General features: G+C 41.4%; 2 protein-coding genes across 4 annotated transcripts; both read right to left on the bottom strand.

Annotated features, from left to right (window-relative positions):
* Positions 1–721: 721 nt before the first annotated feature.
* On the bottom strand, positions 722–9412 carry gkap1 (G kinase anchoring protein 1). Of its 3 annotated transcripts, XM_050051722.1 has the most exons (13): positions 9249–9412; positions 8645–8911; positions 6329–6487; positions 5830–5907; positions 4453–4588; positions 4309–4337; positions 3962–4123; positions 3482–3568; positions 3111–3174; positions 2915–2985; positions 2746–2823; positions 2451–2500; positions 722–1248 (listed from the first exon to the last, which is right to left on the bottom strand). In XM_050051722.1, exons 2-13 carry the CDS (start codon positions 8891–8893, stop codon positions 1182–1184), a joined length of 1230 nt encoding a protein of 409 aa, XP_049907679.1. In that variant the 5' UTR covers positions 8894–8911; positions 9249–9412; the 3' UTR covers positions 722–1181. The 3 variants fall into 3 exon arrangements, with proteins under 3 accessions (XP_049907679.1, XP_049907677.1, XP_049907678.1); XM_050051720.1 differs by lacking the exon at positions 2451–2500; XM_050051721.1 differs by lacking the exon at positions 2451–2500 and having other exon boundaries at positions 9265–9412.
* Positions 9413–10452: 1040 nt separating this feature from the next.
* LOC126394717 (kinesin-like protein KIF27) lies at positions 10453–22319 on the bottom strand. Its single transcript, XM_050051719.1, has 15 exons — positions 21793–22319; positions 20018–20218; positions 18832–19823; positions 18243–18386; positions 17962–18126; positions 17607–17803; positions 16195–16316; positions 15932–16069; positions 14846–15051; positions 14208–14270; positions 13800–13970; positions 13458–13649; positions 13124–13351; positions 12281–12479; positions 10453–12160 (listed from the first exon to the last, which is right to left on the bottom strand). Exons 1-15 carry the CDS (start codon positions 22088–22090, stop codon positions 11544–11546), a joined length of 3933 nt encoding a protein of 1310 aa, XP_049907676.1. The 5' UTR covers positions 22091–22319; the 3' UTR covers positions 10453–11543.
* Positions 22320–22884: the final 565 nt, after the last annotated feature.

Raw genomic sequence — 22884 nt, 5'->3', positions numbered from 1 at the left:
ACGTCAAGGTGGCAATTCTTGGAGGGATTACATATCTGATCTGGCCTGGGAACGCCTTGGGGTCCTCCAGGAGCAGTTGGAGAGCGTTGCTGGGGGGAAGGACATCTGGGGTAGTTCGCTTGGCCTGCTGTCCCCCCAACTCTGTCCTGGATAAGCGGCTGAAAAAGGATGGACGGATGAACGAATCCCACCAACCGAATCACCTAGCAGAGGAAAGTGTGCATCTGCTCATAGACACGAGGCTTCTGCTCATGACAGCGCCAGATGTAAGAATTTATAGAGCCCTCTTCCATTGAGCTGTAGCGTTAGCTAATTCAGTAATGCTAGGTGAGCCAGCAGTAGATGCAAGATTCCTTCTGCACTTTCAGGCAAGTGGATGTAGGTAGGAAGTAAACAGTTTCTACATACAACTGCTCACAACAAGGTCTGTGGATTATTTTGAGTAACTGGGTCATAATTTTTGGAAAGAGACATTTTTGTTGAGTTTTTAGAAATGTATTCTTCTGGCACTTTGAGCTAAGGCTGGGCAGTATGGACAACAATTCATTTCTCGGTATTTACAGGCTGACTGGTGACACATGATAAATATCTCAGCATTTTCTAGTAAAAAAGTAAAAATTGTTATCTCTTATCTGCATTTCAACTCAAAGCTCTTAAAGCTGTCTAAATCTTGACATTTACAACAATATACAAAACAAGGGAAGATGTTTTTTTTTTCACTGAAAAAAGTATTTTATTTACTTAACAGTGAGAAAGAAAAAAACAACAACAAAAACATACATTTCACTTCTGTCATTTTGGCATTAAACCCACACAAAGAACAGGCACGCGGCCTTTAACAGTACTATAGATGCTTGTGTCTGCAGAGGGCAGCACTGTGTGCCAAGTCACCGTTTGAACACAAAGTTTAAATTTAGTCATTTCTGAAAGCTTAGTCATTCTTGTTCAGCCATGTATTACATCCTGCTGCCTCTGGAGTGTACTCTGTATGTGTATGTGTGTGTGTGTGTGTGTGTGTGTGTGTGTGTGTATGTGTCTGTGTACTTAGGGGGGCATGCATTATATGCTGACATGGAGTTCCAGCTAGAAAAAAAAAAGAACCAAATAAGGTAAGAGAACCCTGATTATGAGATCAGTTGATTTTTTACTTCATTTGTTCATCCATTTGTTGAGTTTTGCTTTTAAGATCTTTTCTGTTTTGGACCTTCATAGATCCATCTCCGAGCCTTTCCTCCCTTTCTTGTTTCCCTGCCAACCAGAAAAACCCAGAAAGTGCAGAATTGTTCATTATAATATTACAACACATTTTATTGAAGGTACAGGTTGATAAAAATACAAAGAGGAAAAAAAACATTGAATGAAATTCCCTAAAGCATTATTAAATAGTACAAAGTGTTTTTTTCTGAACTTAAACCAAGCTTACTTCTACTTTGACCTCAGCTGGGTGTAGTGATAAACTAAAGCCTCGTTTCCACCAAACACTTTTGGTATGGTACCTTTGGAACCAAATGTAACCCTTCAGACATGGTACCTAGACCCTAGCGTTTCCACTGCAAACAGTACTCTTTCATGTGGGTGGAGTTGTTGTCACTCACTGCTCCATCCAGCATTCACTGTTTCCTCATTACCGGTGACACAGATGGAAGTCTGTGCCTTGTTATCATCCACAGAACAAAATAGAACAGGCTGCAGTGAGAGTCTCTCTCCATGGGATGTTTAAAAAGAGCGGGTTTGTGCATTTAGTCCTTCTCAGTTAAGCTCAGGGGTTTTGAGTTGCTGGAGCCCACAGGAATGACGCTCCGAAAGGCTTTTTTTTTCCCCTGAGTGAGGATTAGAATATATGCAGTTCACAAAACCCTGTTAAATTTTTATTTTTTATTTTTAAATGCTTAAGATCCGCTCATTACTAAAACTGTACGTCATCCAAGAGAAACAATAAAAACTAAAGTAATGATCAAAGTTCTCACAGTGAAATTTAAGGTGTGATGATGGATTCACGGTGTCAACTCATGCATTGAGTAACATTTTAAGTAAACGTTCCACCTTAAAAGTTGCCGCCAGTCGGCCCAGTGAATTAAGTTATTTTTTCTCAGCCTACAGCTGCTGTTGACTAATACATGTAAAATTTGCCACAGTATGAACAGTAGTTACATGAGCCTCACAACAAGCCACAACTCAGCCCTGAGCAGAGTGACCGTCTGCTATTGACCAATCAACTGACTGCAGTGATCACAGCTCCACCTTTTACTAACAGATCTGTGTGCTAGGTACCCCAACAGAGGGGGGACCAAAAATGGTGACGTACAGAACGTTCTATTGGTACCATCCACAACTTTTCACAGTGGAAACAGAAAAAAAGCGTACTGAACTAAACTGAACCGTACTGCTCGGTGGAAACAGGGCTTTAGTTACACTTTCAGTACTGTATTTCTGTGCTCTGGCCTACTCACACTGCAACTGCTCTCACTTCACCTGACTCACTGGCTGCTTCTTGTCTTGTCTACAGGAAAAAAAAAGATGGGGCATGGCATGCACACATACGTACCCATGTATACAGACACATATGAACATCACCTAATACACAGGCAATCACATTCACACAGCGGATCTTAGCCTTTCACAAGGTAAAATGTAAGACAGCATCGCATCTATCTAAAACTCGACCCTTAAATCTGAGTTCTTCTCTTTCTTGTCACGGTGATATTACCATAACAGAAGTAAATGAGTGATTGTTTTTAATCTCACCTGATGTTTCGGTTGTTCTGATTGCAGACCTTTGACTTTAGATCTTTCTTGTTCAAGTGCAGCGTGTAATGATGCTACCTAAATGAAAAATTAAACAATTCAAATGTACATAAATGGATCTCACACACCTGTGTTCCCATCCCATAATCTCTATATGACCATCACGCACCTGTAATGACAGTTCTTCTTTTATGTGTAATAGCTCTTCCACCTGTAGAAGAAGTTCTGCTTTGTCTTTCACTGGAGGAGAGAAACATCATGAAACATAAGACAAATTGTTCTGATAATCGTTAGGAAAGACGAGAAAAGGACAGAAGAAAAGAAGGGAGGCCTATCTGGTTTAATTTTGCCGATGTTCAACTCACTCTCTCCCTGTTGGAGCATCTTAAGAAGCTGGGAATTTCTTGTTTTCACCTCTTTGTATTTCCCCTGCAGAGATGAGGAGCAAGAAGAAAAACTTTATTTGTTGTCATGACCTCTCAGGTAAATCATCATTGCCTTAATTCTTATTTTTCCTCAACAGTATCACTTTAAAACAAAGCTCAAGGCATTTATGTATCAACTAAAAGGTCTGTAACCAACAGTAGTAAAAGCATATATCAGATGAAAGAAAGGACTGCTATAATCTCACACAGGTGGTGTATATTTATATACAACAAATAAACATTTCTTTGCATTTTCTAGCAAATCAGGGTGACGTTATACAACGGTGGGGAAACTGTGTATGACTGCTGACCTCCCACTGTGAAATGTTCTTCTTTAATTTGTCGATTTCCTGGTCTTTCTTCTCCAGGTCGTACTTCAGCTGCTCTGCTCGGGGGTCCTAACAGGAAGGGCAGGCAAAAAAGAGCAACTCAGGAGATGTTCATACTTTCACGCTAATTGAGCTAAGCAAGGAAACTTGAGGTTCATAATGAACCGCAAGTGACTCGTGAATGTGTCAAGCTTGTAAAAACACACTTCATTTTGATGTATAGTGAATTTCTGGCACAGAGTTTTTATTTTGAAGTGCTGTTTCCTTTTGTAGAGTGAATGACTAATGACCAACGTCTTGACAGAGAGAGCAAACTAGCTCAATGACATGGCCGAACAAAAGTATGACGCTGAATATATAAAACTGCGTGGACCTTGAACTAATGACTCAGGACAAATCTGGACCCATTAAAAAATGCACAAAAAGACAGCTGTACATATGTGTTTCTATCTGTCTACTCACCGGTTCATGTTCTGTAGATGTGTTGACTTCCTGTCCCTGGCTGTTGGCGTACTGCTCACGTCTCTTCTCCTGTTGAATAATTCGAGTGACATCATCCTCAAGCTTGTTAAAAAAACGCTCCTCCTGCCCGGTTCCCAATGCTAGGTTAGTCACTCTGGCGTCCTGGACGGGAGAGAGGTCAGTGTTTCAATAGGGATACATCACATCATATATAACATATCTAACCCCAAATGAAACTCTGTAGATATTACTGACAGGTTAATATTAATTCTATATTTACATACAATAGGGTTCTGACATGACAGCACAGATTAAGCAAAGAACAGATACTCTGGGACTTTCCTCACCTCCTTCTCTTGTTTCTTACTCAAATGTTCTGCAAAGAGACAAAGTACATTGACATTAATATTAATCTGAGCCTGTTGGGCTACAGACTGCGACACACATCATAGTGTGACAGCTTTTGAAAGTGATCAGTAAGGTTATCTCACCTGCACTGCCCTCAGCCTGGAAGTCCTGCAGTGAAACTGTCTTTTTGTCTTTTGCCTGCTGATTCTTCTTTTTGTCCTTCTTCCCTCCTCCCTCTTTTCCTCCTCGTGACTTTGGCGAGGATGCGTTTGTGCTGTGCTGAGGGAAAGCAGATCATTTGACTTTAACTTAAAATGAAGGTTCTTTTCTTATAGTTACTATTTACAACAAACTACATTAAATAGCACTTTAAAATTAAACAGAACTCAACCTCCATTCATGATAGAAATGATTTTAAGGAATATGATGAGGTTTAAAATTACAAGGACAGTGATGTGTTTTTCATTGGTTTGGCTCTACCCTAGCACTGGATTTCAAATCAGACAGTGACTATGAAGTTGGTAACATCCATGTTGGGTGAACAGTGTAAAACTTAAGATTAATTTTACACTTGGCAGCTGTGTCTGAATAATGTTACTATTTCTACATGGTTTTTCTGATGTAGTCATAAAAACCTTCAAATTAAAGTCAGCATTTTAACACCACACTCATAGTTTCATTTCAAGTCTAATGAGCTGGAGAATAGACCAAAGACAGATAAACGTAGTTTAGTTTTGTAAAACACTAAAAGGGGCAACTACACTTGAGTAAAAGTGAAAAAATAGTAAGCGAGACTGAGTGCTGCTGTAGTGTATTTTCTTATAAAACAGCTTCAGCTAAATTTCAAATGATGAATTTACCGCAGTGATGACTTAGCACATTAAAAAAAACTTCATTCTACTGGGAATTCTTGCCACTTCATACAGAGGAGCACTGGCATGAACGGTGCACCAAATAAAGAGTCCTGTACAACTCTACTAATCTTTTAACTCTGACCAGGGTATGTGCACTTTTTGAAATCTAATTTAATGCTTTTTAAAACCTCAACAAAGAAAACTGAATACAGCTTCCAAGGCAGAGTAAATGCACACTGGACTGAGTGACATGATTTAAATAAATCCCAAAATTAAAATGGATATTCTTTTGATATTGGTATACATCTCACATAACAAACATGTGCAAAATCACATATACAATTATCAAAATATGATGATTAAAATGTTAAATGCCATGAACTGTGCTGCACTGTTATGCATTACACAAAACAAACGACTCCTTAATAAATCTTAAATAACTGCTTTTGGGCGTTTTTAATTACAATTTGCTTGAAATCCTTAATTTAGACATCAAAAATTTGTAAAATGATGAAGTAATATGCAAAACAATATTATTGCTGAGCCCTAATGCACATAAATGCAGACAAGGTTGTCAAAACCTCCCCAAGCTAAGACTGAACACAGACAAATCTAAGTCCAGAGTCCCCTTTGAAAGAGGTGTATTATTGTGTGAGGGCAACGTACCTGTTTGTTTTGTTCAAACTCAAGTTTACTTAGAATTAAGGCTTTTTCCAAGTCGGCCTCATAAAGCTCAGTGGTTATCTACAGGGAGACAAGGACAACAGATGAGAAGAAACACTCACTTGAGGCAAACAGCTGGAAACATCTGTATGGTCAGACATGAACAGTTTGAAATGCAGGTATGTCAGAGAAAGACAGTAACTTATATTTAATGCATCAGCTCTTTTCTAATGCCTGTTACAAATCAAGATAATATGCACCCTTACTTTCTGCAACAAGTTTTAGTAACTGTATTTTAAGTCAGGTAATTATTCTAAGAACACCTTGCCTCTGGCTCACACTGCTGCACACAGCCCTCAAACCAGCCCTCTGCCCCGACCTCTGAACAGCTCTGCTAAAACAGCTGGAAGTGATGTGGCTTCCTGAAGGGCACGTCAATTATTAAGAGAACATCATCTACAGTATGGCTCACCAGCTCACACATTTGTTGTTGTTCTCTTACCTGCTCATCCCTCTGCTTCCACTGCTGCCACCCCTCTGACGGTATATTTTGTTCCCCTGGTGCAGGATTGAGAAGTTCACTGGCTATTCCTGACAGTGTCATACAGGGAGGCGGGACACACGACTTCTGAGGAATCTTCTTGAAGGCCAGATTACGTAACTGATGGAAAGATATGAGATTAATTCAAACACTGACTCTTGTCTTAACCATTATTGCTACAATAATGAACACTAACTTGCTCTATTGTTAGCAGTAGAAGTCATCACCATGTGTTTGCATGAACAGAAGAAACTGTCGTCTAGTCTTACGATGATTACAGCCTGATAAGAGCCTTCTGCTCACTGTCGACAAACAAGCCAGGCCTCTCCTTATTCCGTGCCCAGAATAAGATCTACATTTGGTGAGCACACTTGTTGTTACTTTCGTCCTGTTCTCTGGTACAAACTCAAACTGTGTCCACTTTAAAAAGTGCACTCAAAACTGTTCTTGTTTCTTATTACTGTAGGTCTTTACCTTCTGTCTAAGCAGTGGATGTGGGCCCCTAAAGTCTTTGGTAGGGTTAGTGGTTCTTTGCACATGCATTTTAACAAGGCTGCAACTTAAAATTTCTTTTCATAGTCAGATCTTCTGATATTTCATTTTTCAACTAATCTATGTATTATCTAGTCTATAATGTGACTAAAAGTCATGAAACTATCTCCTTGATATTTTCCCAGATTCCACGATGACCTCCTCAAGCGTCTTGTTTTTTCAGACCAATTCAGAGATATTTAGTTTGCAATAATATAAAAGAAATAAAAGCTGCAAATCCTCAAATTAGGGAAGCTGAAATAATATTTGACATTTCTGCTTTAAAAATAACTTCCAAGATTAGTCAGTTATCGCTCGGGGTTAGCCATATCATCTTGTTCACGATAATACCAATATAATTCTTAATATCATGAAAAAGTCATATCATGATAACCGCAATATTTCGACTTGTTGACATATTGATGTCATACTGTTACCCATGGCAACAACAAGCATGGCTGAAAACAAAATTATAACTGACTCTGCGGTGGTTCCAAAAAGAGGAGCAGCTTCAGTAGTGTGGAATAAACTGTGGTGTCCTGAATAATTATGAACAGCCCCGCACTTCTCAGACTCTTTTAGTGAGTTACCGCTCAGAGGGAACTCATTCAGCGGCTCCTCTGGCAGCAGCACAGCGTCTCTCCCTCTCCTCTCTCGCAGTGCGCACACAGGAGTCGGTGTCATCAAGTGATTTTGTCATAAATCTTTGGCAATGTAAATCTATGTGACACTCTCAGCTTGACAAAAAACTACATATATGTGAATGTGCAGTAGTTGTGGTATCATAACAGCCTGTCACAAGTTACAGCGTGATGATTGGAGGAGAAATGGCAGAGCATAAAGGTCCAGTCCATCATTTAGGATTTTGCTAAACTAATCACAATCACCTGTTGATATATATATATATATATATAGATAGATAGATAGATAGATAGATATGTATATATCCCAGGGTACATTTTTTGAATTTACAAGCTGTTTAAATGTGTAATTTGTGGCAGATTTTATTTCGTTGAACTATAAATATTGTATAGAGAATCTGAATCTCACTCTGAGTTACTGTTGTTGTTCACAAACTAAAGATATGAGAGATCATTTTAATTTTTACTGAATACCGTTAGGGTGACATGTAAACTATATCACAATTCTATTTTGTTAAATGAATTTTTTTTTTTTTTTTTACTAACTTGTTTTATCAACAAGAATATCATTATCGCAAAAATACCCTCAAGTATCATGATTTGATTTTAGGGCCTTATCACCCACCCCTAATATTGACTATCAGCTCTACATTTTAATGTAAAACACACTGAGTTTACCTGTCGTGAAATGTGACATAAATAAAACAGCCTTGTCTCACTGAAGGCCCATTTAATCACCTGACTGCCAAAGACAATGCACGTATGTTTTCTCTTCTCTGTTTAATATCACAGGTTAAACATTATGGGAATTTCAGGTGTTGCTTTTGCTAAGTAAGCATTTGGCCATGTGTCTTCTCAAGCAAGGACACGGTGGTTAGCTACATGTTTAAGTTGAATGGATACCAACACCTGCTCAAAGGACTGAAAGCAAAACACGGAACACAATCGGGTTGCTGTACCTGGCACCGTCACCTGCAGTTTCAGTTCAGGTGAAGTGAAACCACAGTAGAGCACAATCACGTCCGTCACAAATCTGAAGCCATGTTTGCACCCTGAAATCACAGCTGTGTGAAGCAGAGGGTCGTGAGATGCTCCTGTCACCCACCTCGTTTGCCTCAGTCTGCTGCTGCTCCCTCTTCTTCTTTTTCTTGTCCTTCTTCTTGTCGTTGCACTGAGCCCCTTTACCCCCGGCTCCTCCTGCCTTGCCTTGTCGGGGCTTCCCGGAGGAGTCCCGTCCGGATTTAGCGGTGGTCTTCCCCGCATCGGATGCGTCAGAGTCCGAGTCCGAGTCTATCTGGAGCAGGGCGAAGCGGGAGGCGGTGGTGGGGACGGTGATCATTGCAGACGATGCCATTGCGAGAAGAAAAACTAACTGATGACAAAAGGAGACGAAGAACAATACAGTTAGGACAACTTGAAGCCGGTCATAAAACAATCAGTTAGCGTCTAGTTGCAGCCTATTCATGGGTAAAAACGTCACGTCTCGACCAGCCGCTTTATCTACTGCAACATATTGCACGGTAGGTATGTTTCATCATATCATAGTCGTGGTGATGAATGTAATATGATTTCGACTGCACCGTTGCTAACGGTCTGCTGTCAGCTAGCATTACATAGCATCAAGTTAACCTAGCTAACTGCACAACGCTTAGCCGGTGTCGTTAGCTTCTAAACAAGTGCAAAAGTAGCGGAGCATGACAGTCACAAACCTGTTAATGAACTCACGTCGATGTTTTGTCTCTAATACACCCGCTGACTTGTTTTGAAGCGACAGTGCTCACAAGAAAAGTTGCTAAAGAATAGTTTCACCTGTTCGTGAAGGTGCTGTCGGTTACTGTCGCTTTGCTACCAGCGATTGCCCGAGTACAGCTGCCCGGCGGTGCCAAAAAGGATAAAGGCGAATGGTGAATGATCGCCCTCTCGCTTTATCAAGAAACTGAAAACTGTTGTTTCTTCACTGGCTATCCGATCTGATTGGGTACGGTGTGTAGTATGTGTACAGAGTTTTTAACAGAATTTATTATTTTAAGGTAAATCATTGATTGCTCTAGCAAATCAGACCAACACACAAGATGCTGCTTGTCATGGTCAGATCTCTGTTGTCCTGTCTTCTCTCATGACTAGAAAGTGGCCCTTTGCTTAATAATTTCTGTCAAATTTGTTGTAATATTACTTCACAATTGGGCAAAGGGACCCCAGAACCGAAGCAGCCCCCCAAACCATGGTTTAGTGTGTGCCATTGGTCTTTTTTGGGAAATTTGCACCAGTTAGGCTCAATTTGAACCAAGACAGGTATATTTATGAGCTTGTGGCTCTGTCATGTAGAAAAGCAGAGTTAAAATCTAATTTTAAGACCTTGAAAATGATATGAAATGTTAGATTATTCATATTTTTCTTTATTCCTGAATAATGTTATGTTCAATCAAATAACCAGAGGAGGGGTAAATTATATTTCTATGTTATTTGGGGGAAAAATATGCATCAAATGTGTTAGTTTTATCTCTCGTTGAAAATAAACCTGCATTCAAGGTGTTGGAAGTATCAGAAAAATTAGTTCCTGACTGGGAAATTCTTGTGCCTCAAGTCGCTACAAGTCAGAAAATCTGCAAAAGTTTTAGTACACGGCTTGCAGAGTGTACATCATTACACAGAAAGATGGTGGATGAAAGTTTGCATAGCTTATCAATTCTCTGCTCGTATGTAATTTGTGACGTGGTATTGTAAAGTGTAAGTGGACCAAGATTAGTTAAAAAACTTATATATCAGCATTAACCCTGATAACAGGTCAGGTAAAACAATATTTTAGTGGTTTTAGCAAATGTACTGGTGCAGTACAGTGGGATTTACATGTCTGGTGGGTTAAGGGTGAAGGGCTGGAATGAGCCCACACAAAAAAGACAGGGCAGTGACACATGCACATTAGTCAGTTTAATACATTAGACTGTAATCATCGATGTAAAAAAACATTCACAGCAATCAACATATATCTAATGGTACACAGTGCACACAGTTAGAAAAAAAAATTGTATCAAAAAAATCAAATGCATATAAAAACACTACAAAGCTTTATATTGCTGTTCAGAAGACATATTGTATGTAGTGGTCATTTTTAAGTGCTAAACAGTGCTGAACATTAAAGGGCAAAGGAGAAAGCACTTCTTTCTATAAGTCACCATTTGATTACATTTAACAACAGGTTGATGAACATGTTTTCCCTTACTTATTGTATCGTTTAAAATATACACTGTATTATAACATTGTAAATTATATCAGGAAAAGTGCTGCTTTTTGTATTAAATACCCCATTCCTACACACAATGCACACAATATTTTAAAACCTGTTGTATGTCTTTATCTAGGGCAACAGCTTGAAGCGAAAGATCTAGAGAAAAATGGGAAGTCTAGCATTGTATTTGTAAAAAAAAAAAAAAAAAAAAAATGTGAAGTTACTGGAAATTTCTCTCTGTATGTCACAATCATCAGGGTCATTCTGTTGGCATGAATACACTGGCCCTTCTTTGTGTTTTCTTCTCCTACTGAATGGCAAAACTCCACAACGTTCAGCAGGACTGTGGAAATCTGTGACGACCACAGAAGACGGATACATAGGAGACAGTGTTATGACAAGAGACTGAACTGGTTCACAGTAAAGACATTTCAATATTCGCCACATTTCAGTCACTTTCTTCTTCTCTTCTCAGTTCTTAGTGAGTATGAGCATGCATTAAATATACACCAGTATGCAGATTATATGCAGTAAATTAATGGCTGCCTCTCACTGACCTCAAAGCCCCCAAAAGTCCTTAAATTAAATATTCTCCAACAAAAAAAATACATTAACATTTTCACAGGATACTTAAGATTCATAGGTTTCTTTGTTCATATTCAGTGAGCTTTTGTCATTGGTTATTTATGAGACACACTTCTGTTTGTTTACTAGCACCCAACTGGAATCTGCTGTACAGACTGTTGCTGCCAAGTGACTCATAGATACCATGCTAACATCATCTGTCATTGTTTCTGGGCACTTCTATGGAGTCCTCCAGCATTGACTCTGTGCTGGTATCAACAGCAGACTGTCGCCTCCCTGTGGCAGAACTACAAACCTGCAGGTCAGGTGGAAAGATCTGCCTCAGCTCCCTGCGACACAAACGAACTGGTGTCACCTCTAAATTTTCCCCAGAGGAACCAGCCCCTCTTTCACTCCTCCCCTGTGTGTGTGTCTGGCTGGAGTCAGGCAATTTGGTGGTTTTGCATGCTTGAAGGTCAGAAGATGAGGAGGGACAGGCGGTATGGTGTCTCTTCATATGCGAAACGTCGTGTGTCTTTTTGTCTGTTTGCTCAGCGTGTATCTTTGTGTATGTTGTTGCAATGTGTGTCCTTGTTTGCACCTCTTCAGTGTGTGTCTGGGGTTTGTTTGCATGCGCGTATGTCTGCACATTGTGTGTCTGTTTGTGCTCCTGTGAATGTGAGGGCTGATCAACTGGGTGCAGGGCATCACTGAGAAGCTCTTTGACTTTCTTTTTGAGCTGCCGACTGGAGCTTTTGTAGAAAAACAGCTCTTTCTCCAGATGCTGCAGTCTGTCTTCGATTGCCTGCTGTATCTCTCCTGAACCACCCTCTGAAACACACACACAAAAAAAGTATATGAAACAGCAATATTTATTAAATTTCTGGAGGGGAATAGGACAAAAAAAATCACATTCAAACTGTTTTGTCCAGGCAGAAGTAAGTCCCTCACCTTTAAGTTTCTGCAGTAGTAGCTGAATGTTGTTCTGGTGCTCTCTGTGCTGCTGGGTGAGCCTGCGGTCTGCATCCAGGGCCAGGTGCTGCATGGCGACCTCCATCTCCCTCAGCACTGCCTCTTGCTCTCCAGCTTGAAGCTCCAGCTCCTCACAATGCAGACGCAAATGGCGCTCCGCCTCACGAAGACAAACAACCTGGAGAGGTCGATAAAGGTGGGAGGGAGCAGGAGAAACACACATTATTATATAATTACAAATAAATTGGCCGTAGCTTTGTTTACTCTCACACCTGCGGAGAAAAATCAAGGACAGAGCAAAACATTTGGGAGGGAGTTCATTATGGTGCAAACAAAACCTCCTGGAGAGAAGTTGATATAGTTCATGATGGTATTAACACGCATCAGCTGGATAGATGGAGGACACAGGGGGGAGCATTAGGGGAACAAAGAGACGGAGGAGGTTTAATTTAATTAGCAATACAGAAACAGTGTAGCTGCATTTCTGACTCACAGGAAAACATCAGCTGGAGAGAGAAGAAAGAGAAGGTAAATAATGAAGGAAGAGAAAAGGAGAAACAGAAAGCTGGACCAGAAAGAGTCTGCATTCAGTTTACATCTGACCACAGTAGAATACATTGGGTTTTTTTTTTTATAAATTAATAAACATGTTTTAAGCAAACCAGACACCAGGCACGCTTAAAATATCTGTAAATATGAAATAACAGGAAAGCAAAGGGAGGGCAGAGTTAACAAAGTGAAGACAAATAAACAACATTCACTTTGCATGCAGAGATGAATGTTGTGTATATATTTTATATGTGTGCATACATGTTATCTTACCTTGTTGAAATATTTGACGAGCACCTCTGAAGCCTCAGGCCGTGAGAGCTCCTTCAGCTTCCTGATGACATCACAGAGTTGGGCAGGTTCAGTGCTTTGTGGCTGATGCGAGGAAGAATCTGTGATTAATAACTTCTTTTGTTTGTCCTGGATGGAGCTGTTTTTAAACTCCAGAGCTGCATCCAGAGCTTCGATAGCCTCCTCCAGCTGCAGCAGGGAATGCTCCTCCTAGATGAAGACATGCACAAAAGAAAAATAATGCAAACTGATTATCAATGTGCGAGACATACATTGTGTATATCATACACATGTACAATGCTCCCTTTGTTCTGACCTCCACAGTGAGCACTCTGTTGTCCTTCAGCTGGGTGTCCAGAGCATCCCTCCTCTTTCTAAGTGCATCTCTCTCCTTCTCCAGCTCCTCCATGGTGACTCCTCCAGTCTGCCTCACACTGCTGCTGCTCTGCAGCTGCTCCTCCAGAGACTCCAGCCGCACCGACACACGCAGCAGGTCTTGATTCAGAGCCTGAAAAGTCATTGAGGAAAAAACTCCCAGATTCTGGCTTCATTGAAACATGTTGCCCTAATCCATACTTGTCACTGATAATCGGCTACATTACAATAAACACCTAATAGACACTAAATCACATGGGCACCATCACATAGACAGGCTGACCTGACTGGAGCGTAGCATCTTGATCTCCAGTTTGTTTTTCTGTTGCAGACAGGCCTCCCTGTGCAGGAGCACCTCTTCTCTCCTCCTCAGCTCCTCCTCTAGCTCCTGCAGCTCGGCTCTCTTCTGAACCACCCGCTCCTCCTCCTCCTCCAGCCAAATACAGTCACGCAGCTACAGTGACAACAACAAGAAGTGAGGAGTGTGAGGAGGGAAAAAAGGAGCAGAGAGGGAGAAGGGGTAGAGGAGGAGGAAGATGACAAATTAAGAAGAAGATGAGGAGGTATAAATTGTAACAAAGGAAGGAGAGGTTGTATATAAAAGTGAAGCTGTCAAAATGGATATTTTGGAAGGAGAAGAAGCAAAAAACTAACCTTTTAAAGAATTTACACTGCTATATTTAATCTTTACCTTTTCCTTTGGCTCTTCCTGGTGATTGTTTTTGCACATGGTCAGATCTCCTGTCCGTTGCTCCTATAAACAAAGACAAAAATCATGTACTCAGAGGACTCATTAATGATTTACCCGTGCTGAGTCTCAGCTGTTACATCTTTTTTTGGTTGTTTTGATTTCCCAATGAGTCTAACTTAACTCAGCTGAGATGTTGTGTGGATGATATGCACACTGCCACAAAGGTTTAATTTGTACCGAGATCAGGGTTAGTTCAGTGAACCTGGTCTTAAAATTATCAGACCAGATTTATATCTAAACTCCGGCTGAACCAAAGTTAAACATCAATTTAAACCAAAAAGATAGGTGTAAGAGATCACTAACAAAAAGTAGCACCTAGAGCCATCAACGCAAGTTATTTTTTAACTTTCTTACACAGTGTGGATACACTGTTGCTTCAAAGTTTCCTAGCTGAACTGGCTGTGGGCTATGAGAAAGAATCAAATATCTATCAACACGGTCATAAACACAACTGGGTTAACCCTTTCTTTCTTGGGAATTTGCTCATGTTGCTAAAGCTTTATATCTTTATCTCTTTTCCTGTTTCACTGTCCAGACATTGTGTTTAATGTAACTGGGATCATTTTTAGAACACAAACCCCATTTTGGTCATTGTTGCTGTTGGTCTCTCTCTGCTGCCTGAGGCTGCTCTGAAGCTGTGCTCTCTGCAGCCTCATGTGCTGCAGGCTGCGGTACATCTCTGCTCGGACCTGCTGGCTCTGCATGGACAGTCTTGTCAGCACGTCGGCTTCTCTGCCATCACCACTGTGCCTGATGTGCCTGTCCACCGCTTGGGTCTCCTCCTCTGTCAGGCAAATACACATATTTAGAGATGCAAATATATTGAAACTATTATATTATGATTCACTGGTGTTGTGCAGTTGTTGCTGGAGCTTCAGTACAAAATCTTAGTTGATCTAAAGTGAACAGGAATTTGCCACCCATGATAACCAATACAGGATCATAATCAAAACTGGTTTTGTACAGACTTCAAATCTGCATTTTGTCCCACTTTGCTACTTCACAAGACCTTGGCTCAGAGGAGCTTGCTGCAGCAGCATTGTTATCTCAAACCTGAATTTTTTTCATACCATTTTCTGCAAACACTGTCCACAAGGTTCATCTTTTGCCAATCAAGGCCATCATTTTATAATGACTAGACAGTGCATAGCAACTATGCACATGCCTTGGCTCCAGACATGTTGTCGACAATAAAAAAAAATCCCATTTACTGCATATTTTTCCAACATTGATGTAGCAGCTTGGGTACACATTACTGTCTGCTACAGTACGTATTTCAGGGCATTCCTTTAGAAATTTAAAATTTTCAAACTAACAAAATAGAGTAGACCAGAATAAGACTAGACTAAACTCCCTTCGTAATAATGTGATTATCAGATTTTTACTTTGGGCGATTGACATTTATGTAATGCTACTTTGTCTGCATACTTCTCTCTGCTACTGTTGTTGTCCTTGAAATTCTAAATATACTCAGCAGAAGCCTGTGGAAGCTGCAGGAAGTTCCTGTTCAGTGCTGCAGGAATGTTCTCACCAACCTTGGCTACCACAAACAAATCAGCCCAAGATTTCCATTGTTCTTGCCTCAGTATACCACGCTGAGTAGAACTACAGACCAACAAACACAGGAGTGTAGGAATACACAGTTTGTATTTATATAAACACACCAGTTTTGTCGAGCTCTTTGATGAGCTCCTCTTTCATGCGCATGCTGAGTGAAAGATCTTGGATCCTTTTCTGAGTAGCGCTGGTGCTAAGTCTCGCCTTCCTCATATGGATATGCCTGGAGTGGTTTTCCGTGGTCCCTGAGAAGAAAGAGCAACTGAGAATGTAAAAACTGAAACAACTTCTTGGATATTAAATAACTTCTTGGAATGTTAAAGAAGAAACAAAAGACTGCAAAGTGAAGTCAAATACATGTTAAGTTTACCTGTGGCTCTCTGAGACTGTTGTCCTGATGGGTTTCCATTAGATGTTGGGTCTAGTCCAGAGTTCTTCTCTTTCAGAGCTGGTTTCTTCAGTCGGCTGGTCCATGTTTGGTTCAGAGCACGCCTGGAGTAACGTTATAATATTTCAGATACTTTCAGATGAACTCATTGCTGTAGGAAAAATACTGTTCTAAATAAAAGGTAATTGATCCGTGTGAAACTTAGATCAAGTGATTTTTGTATTTCTGTTTTGCACGGCACACCTGCACTACTCTTGTAAATTGTGTTAAAGTAGAATGAAAAAGACTGCTATGTTGGAACCTGGCATTATTAATTCCCAAACATGTCTGAAGAAAGCAGAGGGCTCCTTGCCACATCTCCACAATCGCTCCTAAGGATTTCATATCTCCTTTATGCCCCAGGATTTGCATTGCATAAACTGGGAGGCTGTGAGGAACCCCAAAACCATTTTTTTTAACCGGTTTGATCCACAGAAGGGCACAGCTGTTGGTGTGGTTCTTAAGAAACAGTATATTGCAACAGCTTGTTGCTGGCTGCACATATTTTTAAATAATTTACTACACTGTATAAGCCATGTGCAATGCACTGCACCTAAAGCGGGAGTAAAGTTGGAGGCTGGAGATGAAACCTTTATTACTGGGGAAGCAGTAATTCAGTCCGTGGTAACTTGGCTTGGACACCAGAGGGTCACCACTTCAAGACCACTTACGGACCAAGTACAGAGTGTGGATGGTAGCTGGAGAGAAGCCAGTTCGCCTCCTGAGCAGTGCAGAGACACCAGCATAGGGCTGTTGTCCATGGCCAGCCCCTTTGCTCTGATGTCTCTCCATTAATGCAGATGTGTAGGTCTTGTTTGTGCAGGTATGTGTATTCTGGCCTGTGTGTGTAATGTGTAAAAATAGCAACAGAGTGAAAAAACTGAATTTCCTCTCAAGGATCAATAATAAATAAAGTATATCTCTCATTATCAATAAAATGGCCACAACTAAAACAGCATTTTTGCTGTCATTTAAATGTTTCTACTCGCTGAAATATATGTTTAAAAAAAAGATGAATGGAAAGTATAGCGTGCAAGGTCTGTGTGATTTGTGAGAGGTCGACTTGGGTGCACCAACTAAAGTGACAAGCACTTTGTTGACCTGTTGATCAGGTGGGTGGCTGCCATCCTTGAAACCAAAATTGTATTGTGTCACTGGAGCGACAATGAAACACCATCCCACTGTGCCTCTCTTCCCACGCTGGTGCACAGAGGGTCACTGCTATACAAAGCAGGAGCAGGTGACAAATAAATGTTCCCACACCTAGTGGCTGAAACTGTATGTGTTATATGCAGTGAATCACTGGTGGCTTGACAAAGAACGAACCAGTAGGGTTGTCTTAAACAGGCGCTCACCTAAATCCCATTCTGCCCACAGAGACATCATCCTCATCCTCCTTCTCTTGAATCCCGTCTTTGCTCTCTGTTTGTTGTTTTATGAATGGAGAGTAAACCTCATCCCTCTCCTCGATCTCAGCCAGCAGGAGATGACCGCGCATCTTAAAGGCTGCCATCACTCTCTCCAGTGAACAGGTTGGGGGACTGGAGTGAATCTATAAAACACACATGCATTAGGACAAATAAATGCACCATGAACAACAGAGTGTGGGTGCCGATACGAATGTATAGAGCAACACAAGTGCAACAGATAAACACACAAACAACTACACACACACACACACACACAGAACAAAACAGTACAGCTACCTACCCTCCTGGGAGGTCCGCGTCCACAGCTGTGTGTGACCAGAGGGACACTGTGGGGTCTCTTGCCTGAGCTCCCAGAAGCCCTTGTTTCTACAGTTGCACACCTAAAGGTCAAAAGGTCACTGCGAAGACGATTGATGAGGATCTGCTGGTCCACAAGTTGTTCAGTCTGACAAAAATTCACATACAAATGTGCACACGGTCATTTTATTTGCAGCTAACTTACACTGCTGAAGGTGTCAGTGTCCTTTTCTGCTGTGTTATAGAACTGCACTCTTTCCTCACCTGTATACGAGTACGTTCCTTCTCTTCTTTCAAGGCTTGAAGATGGGTTTTTCGCTCTTGCAGAAGTTTCTCTACTTCTTTTTGGACCTGTCTTAGCTCTTCATCTTTCTGCTCAAATAGCTGTTCCTCTGTGGTGAGAGCTTCCTAAAACACAGACAGAGAGAAAATGAGACAGGGAGAGTTTTCTCTTTACCTTGACTTGTCAATTTGTTTTGAGAAGTTCAGAAGTTGAGGCTTTTGATGGCATGAACTCCGCTTAGACAATAAAGGACATTACATTGTGCTCTCACTACCACTAGATGGCATAAAAAAGTGTCCACGAATGAAGACAACAGGTCTAAATTAAGAAGAATTAAGTATAAGGTCAAGCAAACCCAAAATGTGATGTCCACATGTGAGGACACAGGGTCTCAGGAGGATATTTTAGGTGCATCCACTGATGTCCTAGTCTCTCATTTACCCCCACCCGTCGAAGCATCAATTAATCGCAAAGCTTTGATGCCCCAAAACTGGTATTTGAGACAGTCCTAAATAGAATGTAGCCATTATAATACCGATCTGATGTTTCTTTTTCACTGACTATCATTACCTTGCATTTGTTGAGTTCCTCTCTGAGCTTTAATATGGCGACATGGTGGGGGTGATCTTCTCCTCTGTCTGAGCAGTCCTTCTCATCAGCTTGATGTGAGTGATTGACAGCAGTCAGTCTCTCCTGCCAGTCCTGCAGCCGCTCCCTGAAAGAATGACTCACAGTGGGGCCGGTGATATCTACAAACATGGCTGCAGCTTCCTGTGCCAGGACGCGGTACTGTGATAGCTCCTCATGGTTCACCCTCTTATCTGAATCAGACATCCTCATCTGACTGGAGCTGTCAACCTCTCCAGCTCTTCCAACTGCTCTCTCCCTTTCCATCTCCCTCTCCTTCTCCTTTAGGAGCTCTCTCAGTGTTTGTACTTCATACTCGAGCTCTCCAAGTCGAGCCTCACCAGGGTCCCAGGTCGCCAGACATGCTTTGACTTCTGTATGAGCAGGTGTAGCTCCGGGACGGTTACGAATGTGACGAGCCTTGGATGCAAACTGCAGGACACTGAGAGTCTCAGCTACACTGTGGTGAGACGGGCTTACACACGCCACCATCAGCGTGTGGGCGGTGCCTCCCAGTGAGTCACGGAGGAGACGGGTGATCTTTGCATCACGGTACGGTATGTGCGCACTGCTGCAGTTGTTACCACGGCGATTTCGACCGGGGTCGGAGAGGGCACGGATGACATTGCCCAGAGCGAGCAGGCCTGTGTTGATATGAACAGACTCTTTGAGCCGTGTCCCAGTGTTTCCAGTTTTCCCAGCACGCTCTGAACCCGCCAGGTCGACCAGGCAGAGTTTGGACGAGCGGACAGATTTCAGGGAGGAGTTGTTGTTGTGGCAGCACTGGATGAGCTGGAGGGTGAGGATGGTGTGAGAGCGACTAGAGTGCTCGTTCATCCCCGTGGTGCCGGTGTGACGCAGGGCATTGCCCGTCTCTAGAACACTCAGTAGTTCCTCTGCTGAGGTGACAACCATCTCTTTGGCGCCCGCCACCACTGAAAACACAAAGAAAACCACACATTGATCATTTTTAATCAAACATCACTGTCCTCAGTGGACAGGGATCCAGTGTACAAACCAACCAAGTCCAAACTTGGCATTCTGTGACATCGAAAATTGTCTTATGTCCTTTTTAAAAATGATCATATGTTTGTCACATTTGCCTGCCAGACAAAAACACTTCACTTACCTGTGTTTCCCTTCTCATCCTCTCTGATGTGAAGCTCTTTGTGAATGGTCTGCAGCTCCAGCAGGTCTCGCAGCTCCTCCCTGTACAGCTCCATATATGACACCCGCACTGTGGCTTCCACACCATCGCTGTTCTTCTTCTTCTCCCCCAACAACAGGAACACATCCTGGGCCACACGGTCAATAATCCCTCCCTCTTCATCTGGAAGGAAGAAACACATACCGTAAAACTTCAATTAATAGCTGCTTAAATCACTGAAATCAACAGGCCTGTATTTGGGACAGGCCTGTAATTCCTTTCACACAAAACTGTTGCTCAGCAAAAACAATTTTAAAATTGTTTATTTAAACCAGTATGAATATTACTTGTTTAAAAATTAGCCTTCAGATAATACATCAATTATGAATTGTTCATTTGATCTAGCTCTGACAGACAGCACATCAGAGAGACAGAGAGTTATGGCACTTGAGGATTGCAGCACCCGGCATACCGACACAACACCACTTTATCCTGTTACAACAATATTTACAATTTGAATTGATTTTTATGGAAAACACTTTTCATTCTTTTGATCTGAGGACCATTACGGACTAATAGAATATGAATAAATTACAGGGTAATCGAGGAATGGACACAAACTTTGAGGTAGTCAACAACCCTGTTTTATACATCAGAGGAACTCCTATAAAAAAAATAATAACTGCTTGGCAACCAGGCCAGGCCTCTATTTGAGACAGGCCTTTATTCATCTAAATGTGTGGCCACATCAGGCTAGTAAAGGTGACTGGGTGTTTAATTGAGACTAGGCTTTAAATTGAAGTTTTAGGGTAGTTATAAAGTACATGTTGCAAAGAGCAGAGAGTGAAACATTAGAAGAGACCCCTCGGGTCAAATCTGTGGGGGATAACAATGGGGCAACAGCAAATAATCACTGGTCAGAAAAGCTTGTTTAGGCCTTCAGATATAGTCTAAGACTACAAAAAAAATTAAACTAAATTCTCAAAAGCATGCCATTTAAACACTGCTTCCTTCACTACCTAAAATCCTTGAGTGCCAGCTTGAAAAACTCAAAGAAATGTTTCAGCCTCTGGTCTGCCATCCGTTTTGCCCAAACTTGTTTGTCCTGTCCCTCTAAAACCCTTACCTGCACCCCAGGCAGACTGGGTCCAGACATCCCTCATGCTGGGGGGAAAACGTATTAGCCACCTTACCACCAGTGAGGGGTGTCTCTCCCAGTTGCACATAACAGCCTCTCCTTTAGGCTTATTAATCAGGTGGAGATATACTATGCTACGTAATTACATTTCCTTTATTAAAGGTCCCTGATGTAACTATAGCTGGCTCATATCCTTAAAATGATTTAGAAATGTGTCATGTGACATTCAGTTATTCAGTTATCTGCCAATGATAATTTAATTCTTTTTTTTTTCATTTACTTATGTCTTCTGTCTACTTACACAACTGTGTAACCTCTCCAGAGTCCTTGTACCCTATTTTTAACAGATTTACATGGCCATATGATGTATCCCATGCTGTTTTTTCTACTTAAAAGAAAACAATAAAAAGTACTGATTATAAAAAAGAAATGTTTAAACAGTACATAAGACCACAGGGGGCACCTTTAACACACAGTAAAGATGCTCTGATATGCTATTTTTTCATTTTAAGCAGAAGAAGAATTTTCCAATTCTTCTAACACAATAAATATAGCTTTCATATGTCATTTGTGTTCTCTTAAACTCATTTCAGGGGTGAAAAGTGCCACCTCCACTCACCCAGGTTCCCTCCTCCGAGTGTGTAAGTCTTCCCTGACCCTGTTTGTCCGTAACAGAAGACGGTGGCGTTATAGCCGTGCACCAGGTACTCCACCAGGGGCTGGACGCAGGACTCGTACACCTCATCCTGGTTGGCTGTGGGTCCAAACGCGTGGTCGAAGGAGAAGAGTCGGTCTGAGCCCAGCATCACCTGGGCTGAGCTCGGCACCACCCGAGCACACACCTGGTGGTTGTGGAGGACTTCTTTGGGGAGCAGGGGGCGGATACGGAGCGCCACCCGGACACACACCTCGCTCATGACGGTTACTGTAGGGTTACTGTAACCCTAACCCTAATGTAACGGTACTTTATGGAGTTCACTGTCAGCTGAGCTGAGTTCAAACTTTGTATTTGAGCTCTTAAACGTGTTTAACAAGAAAAACACGAGCTAATAACCTACATTTTACCAAAACAAACCGTCTGGTGCTGTGTGTTAAGGTGTTGTCATCTCCGTTTGGCGTGTTGGTAACTTGGTCCCATCTCGTTTGTTGTCGCTGCTCGGTTGCCCGGGAAACCGCCGCCGCGGTGACGTAGCAGTCAAGGAGAGCAGGTGAGGCGTTCAAGAGCATTCATGGAGGGCGGACCGAGCGGTACGTGAAGGCAACAGCGCCACCCTCTGACATTGTCATATGTGCAAAACTTTTCATTACGTACAGAAGTATTAGCATCAAAATAAAATGTAGCCTACATGTTTTGAACGGCCTTTAGTTGTTTGTAGTTGTTTTATTATGTTAATATTTTTTTTTTCACGTATGTAATTGTTCTTACCGATGTTATTCTGTTTTATATTTGTGTACATGTTATATTGCTATATATTGGTGTGTCATTACTTTAATTTGTGCAGCACTTTGGTCACTTTGTTTTTAGATGTGCTATATAATTTTATAATTTTAATTTGATTTGATTTGAAAATATAATTTAAGTGCAGAAAGTAAAAGCATTTGGCCAATGTCAGAATAGTATATTTTAATATCACTGGATTATAATTATCAATGCAATCATGTGTTCATGACTTTAAGGTGGAGCTCATTTTCATTACTTCATGTAGGCCCA

This window comes from Epinephelus moara, chromosome 8 (assembly GCF_006386435.1).
Source record: "Epinephelus moara isolate mb chromosome 8, YSFRI_EMoa_1.0, whole genome shotgun sequence".
Classification (NCBI taxonomy): domain Eukaryota; kingdom Metazoa; phylum Chordata; class Actinopteri; order Perciformes; family Serranidae; genus Epinephelus; species Epinephelus moara.
Note: the sequence above shows the minus strand (reverse complement) of the source record. Positions and strands in the feature narration are given on the sequence as shown.

Bases quoted from the DNA above. Each gene is read 5' to 3' on its own strand.
- LOC126394717 (XM_050051719.1), bottom strand. From the start codon at position 22,090: ATGAGCGAGGTGTGTGTCCGGGTGGCGCTCCGTATCCGCCCCCTGCTC. The intron at 18,387-18,831 runs GTAATGATAGTC...TCTGTGTTTTAG, and splicing joins AGGAACTCAACAAATGCAAG to GAAGCTCTCACCACAGAGGA. The intron at 16,070-16,194 runs GTAAACTTAACA...CTTTCTTCTCAG, and splicing joins ACAGTCTCAGAGAGCCACAG to GGACCACGGAAAACCACTCC.
- gkap1 (XM_050051722.1), bottom strand. From the start codon at position 8,893: ATGGCATCGTCTGCAATGATCACCGTCCCCACCACCGCCTCCCGCTTC. The intron at 4,338-4,452 runs GTGAGATAACCT...GTCTCTTTGCAG, and splicing joins CCAGGCTGAGGGCAGTGCAG to AACATTTGAGTAAGAAACAA. The intron at 2,986-3,110 runs GTGAGTTGAACA...TCTCTCCTCCAG, and splicing joins GATGCTCCAACAGGGAGAGA to TGAAAGACAAAGCAGAACTT.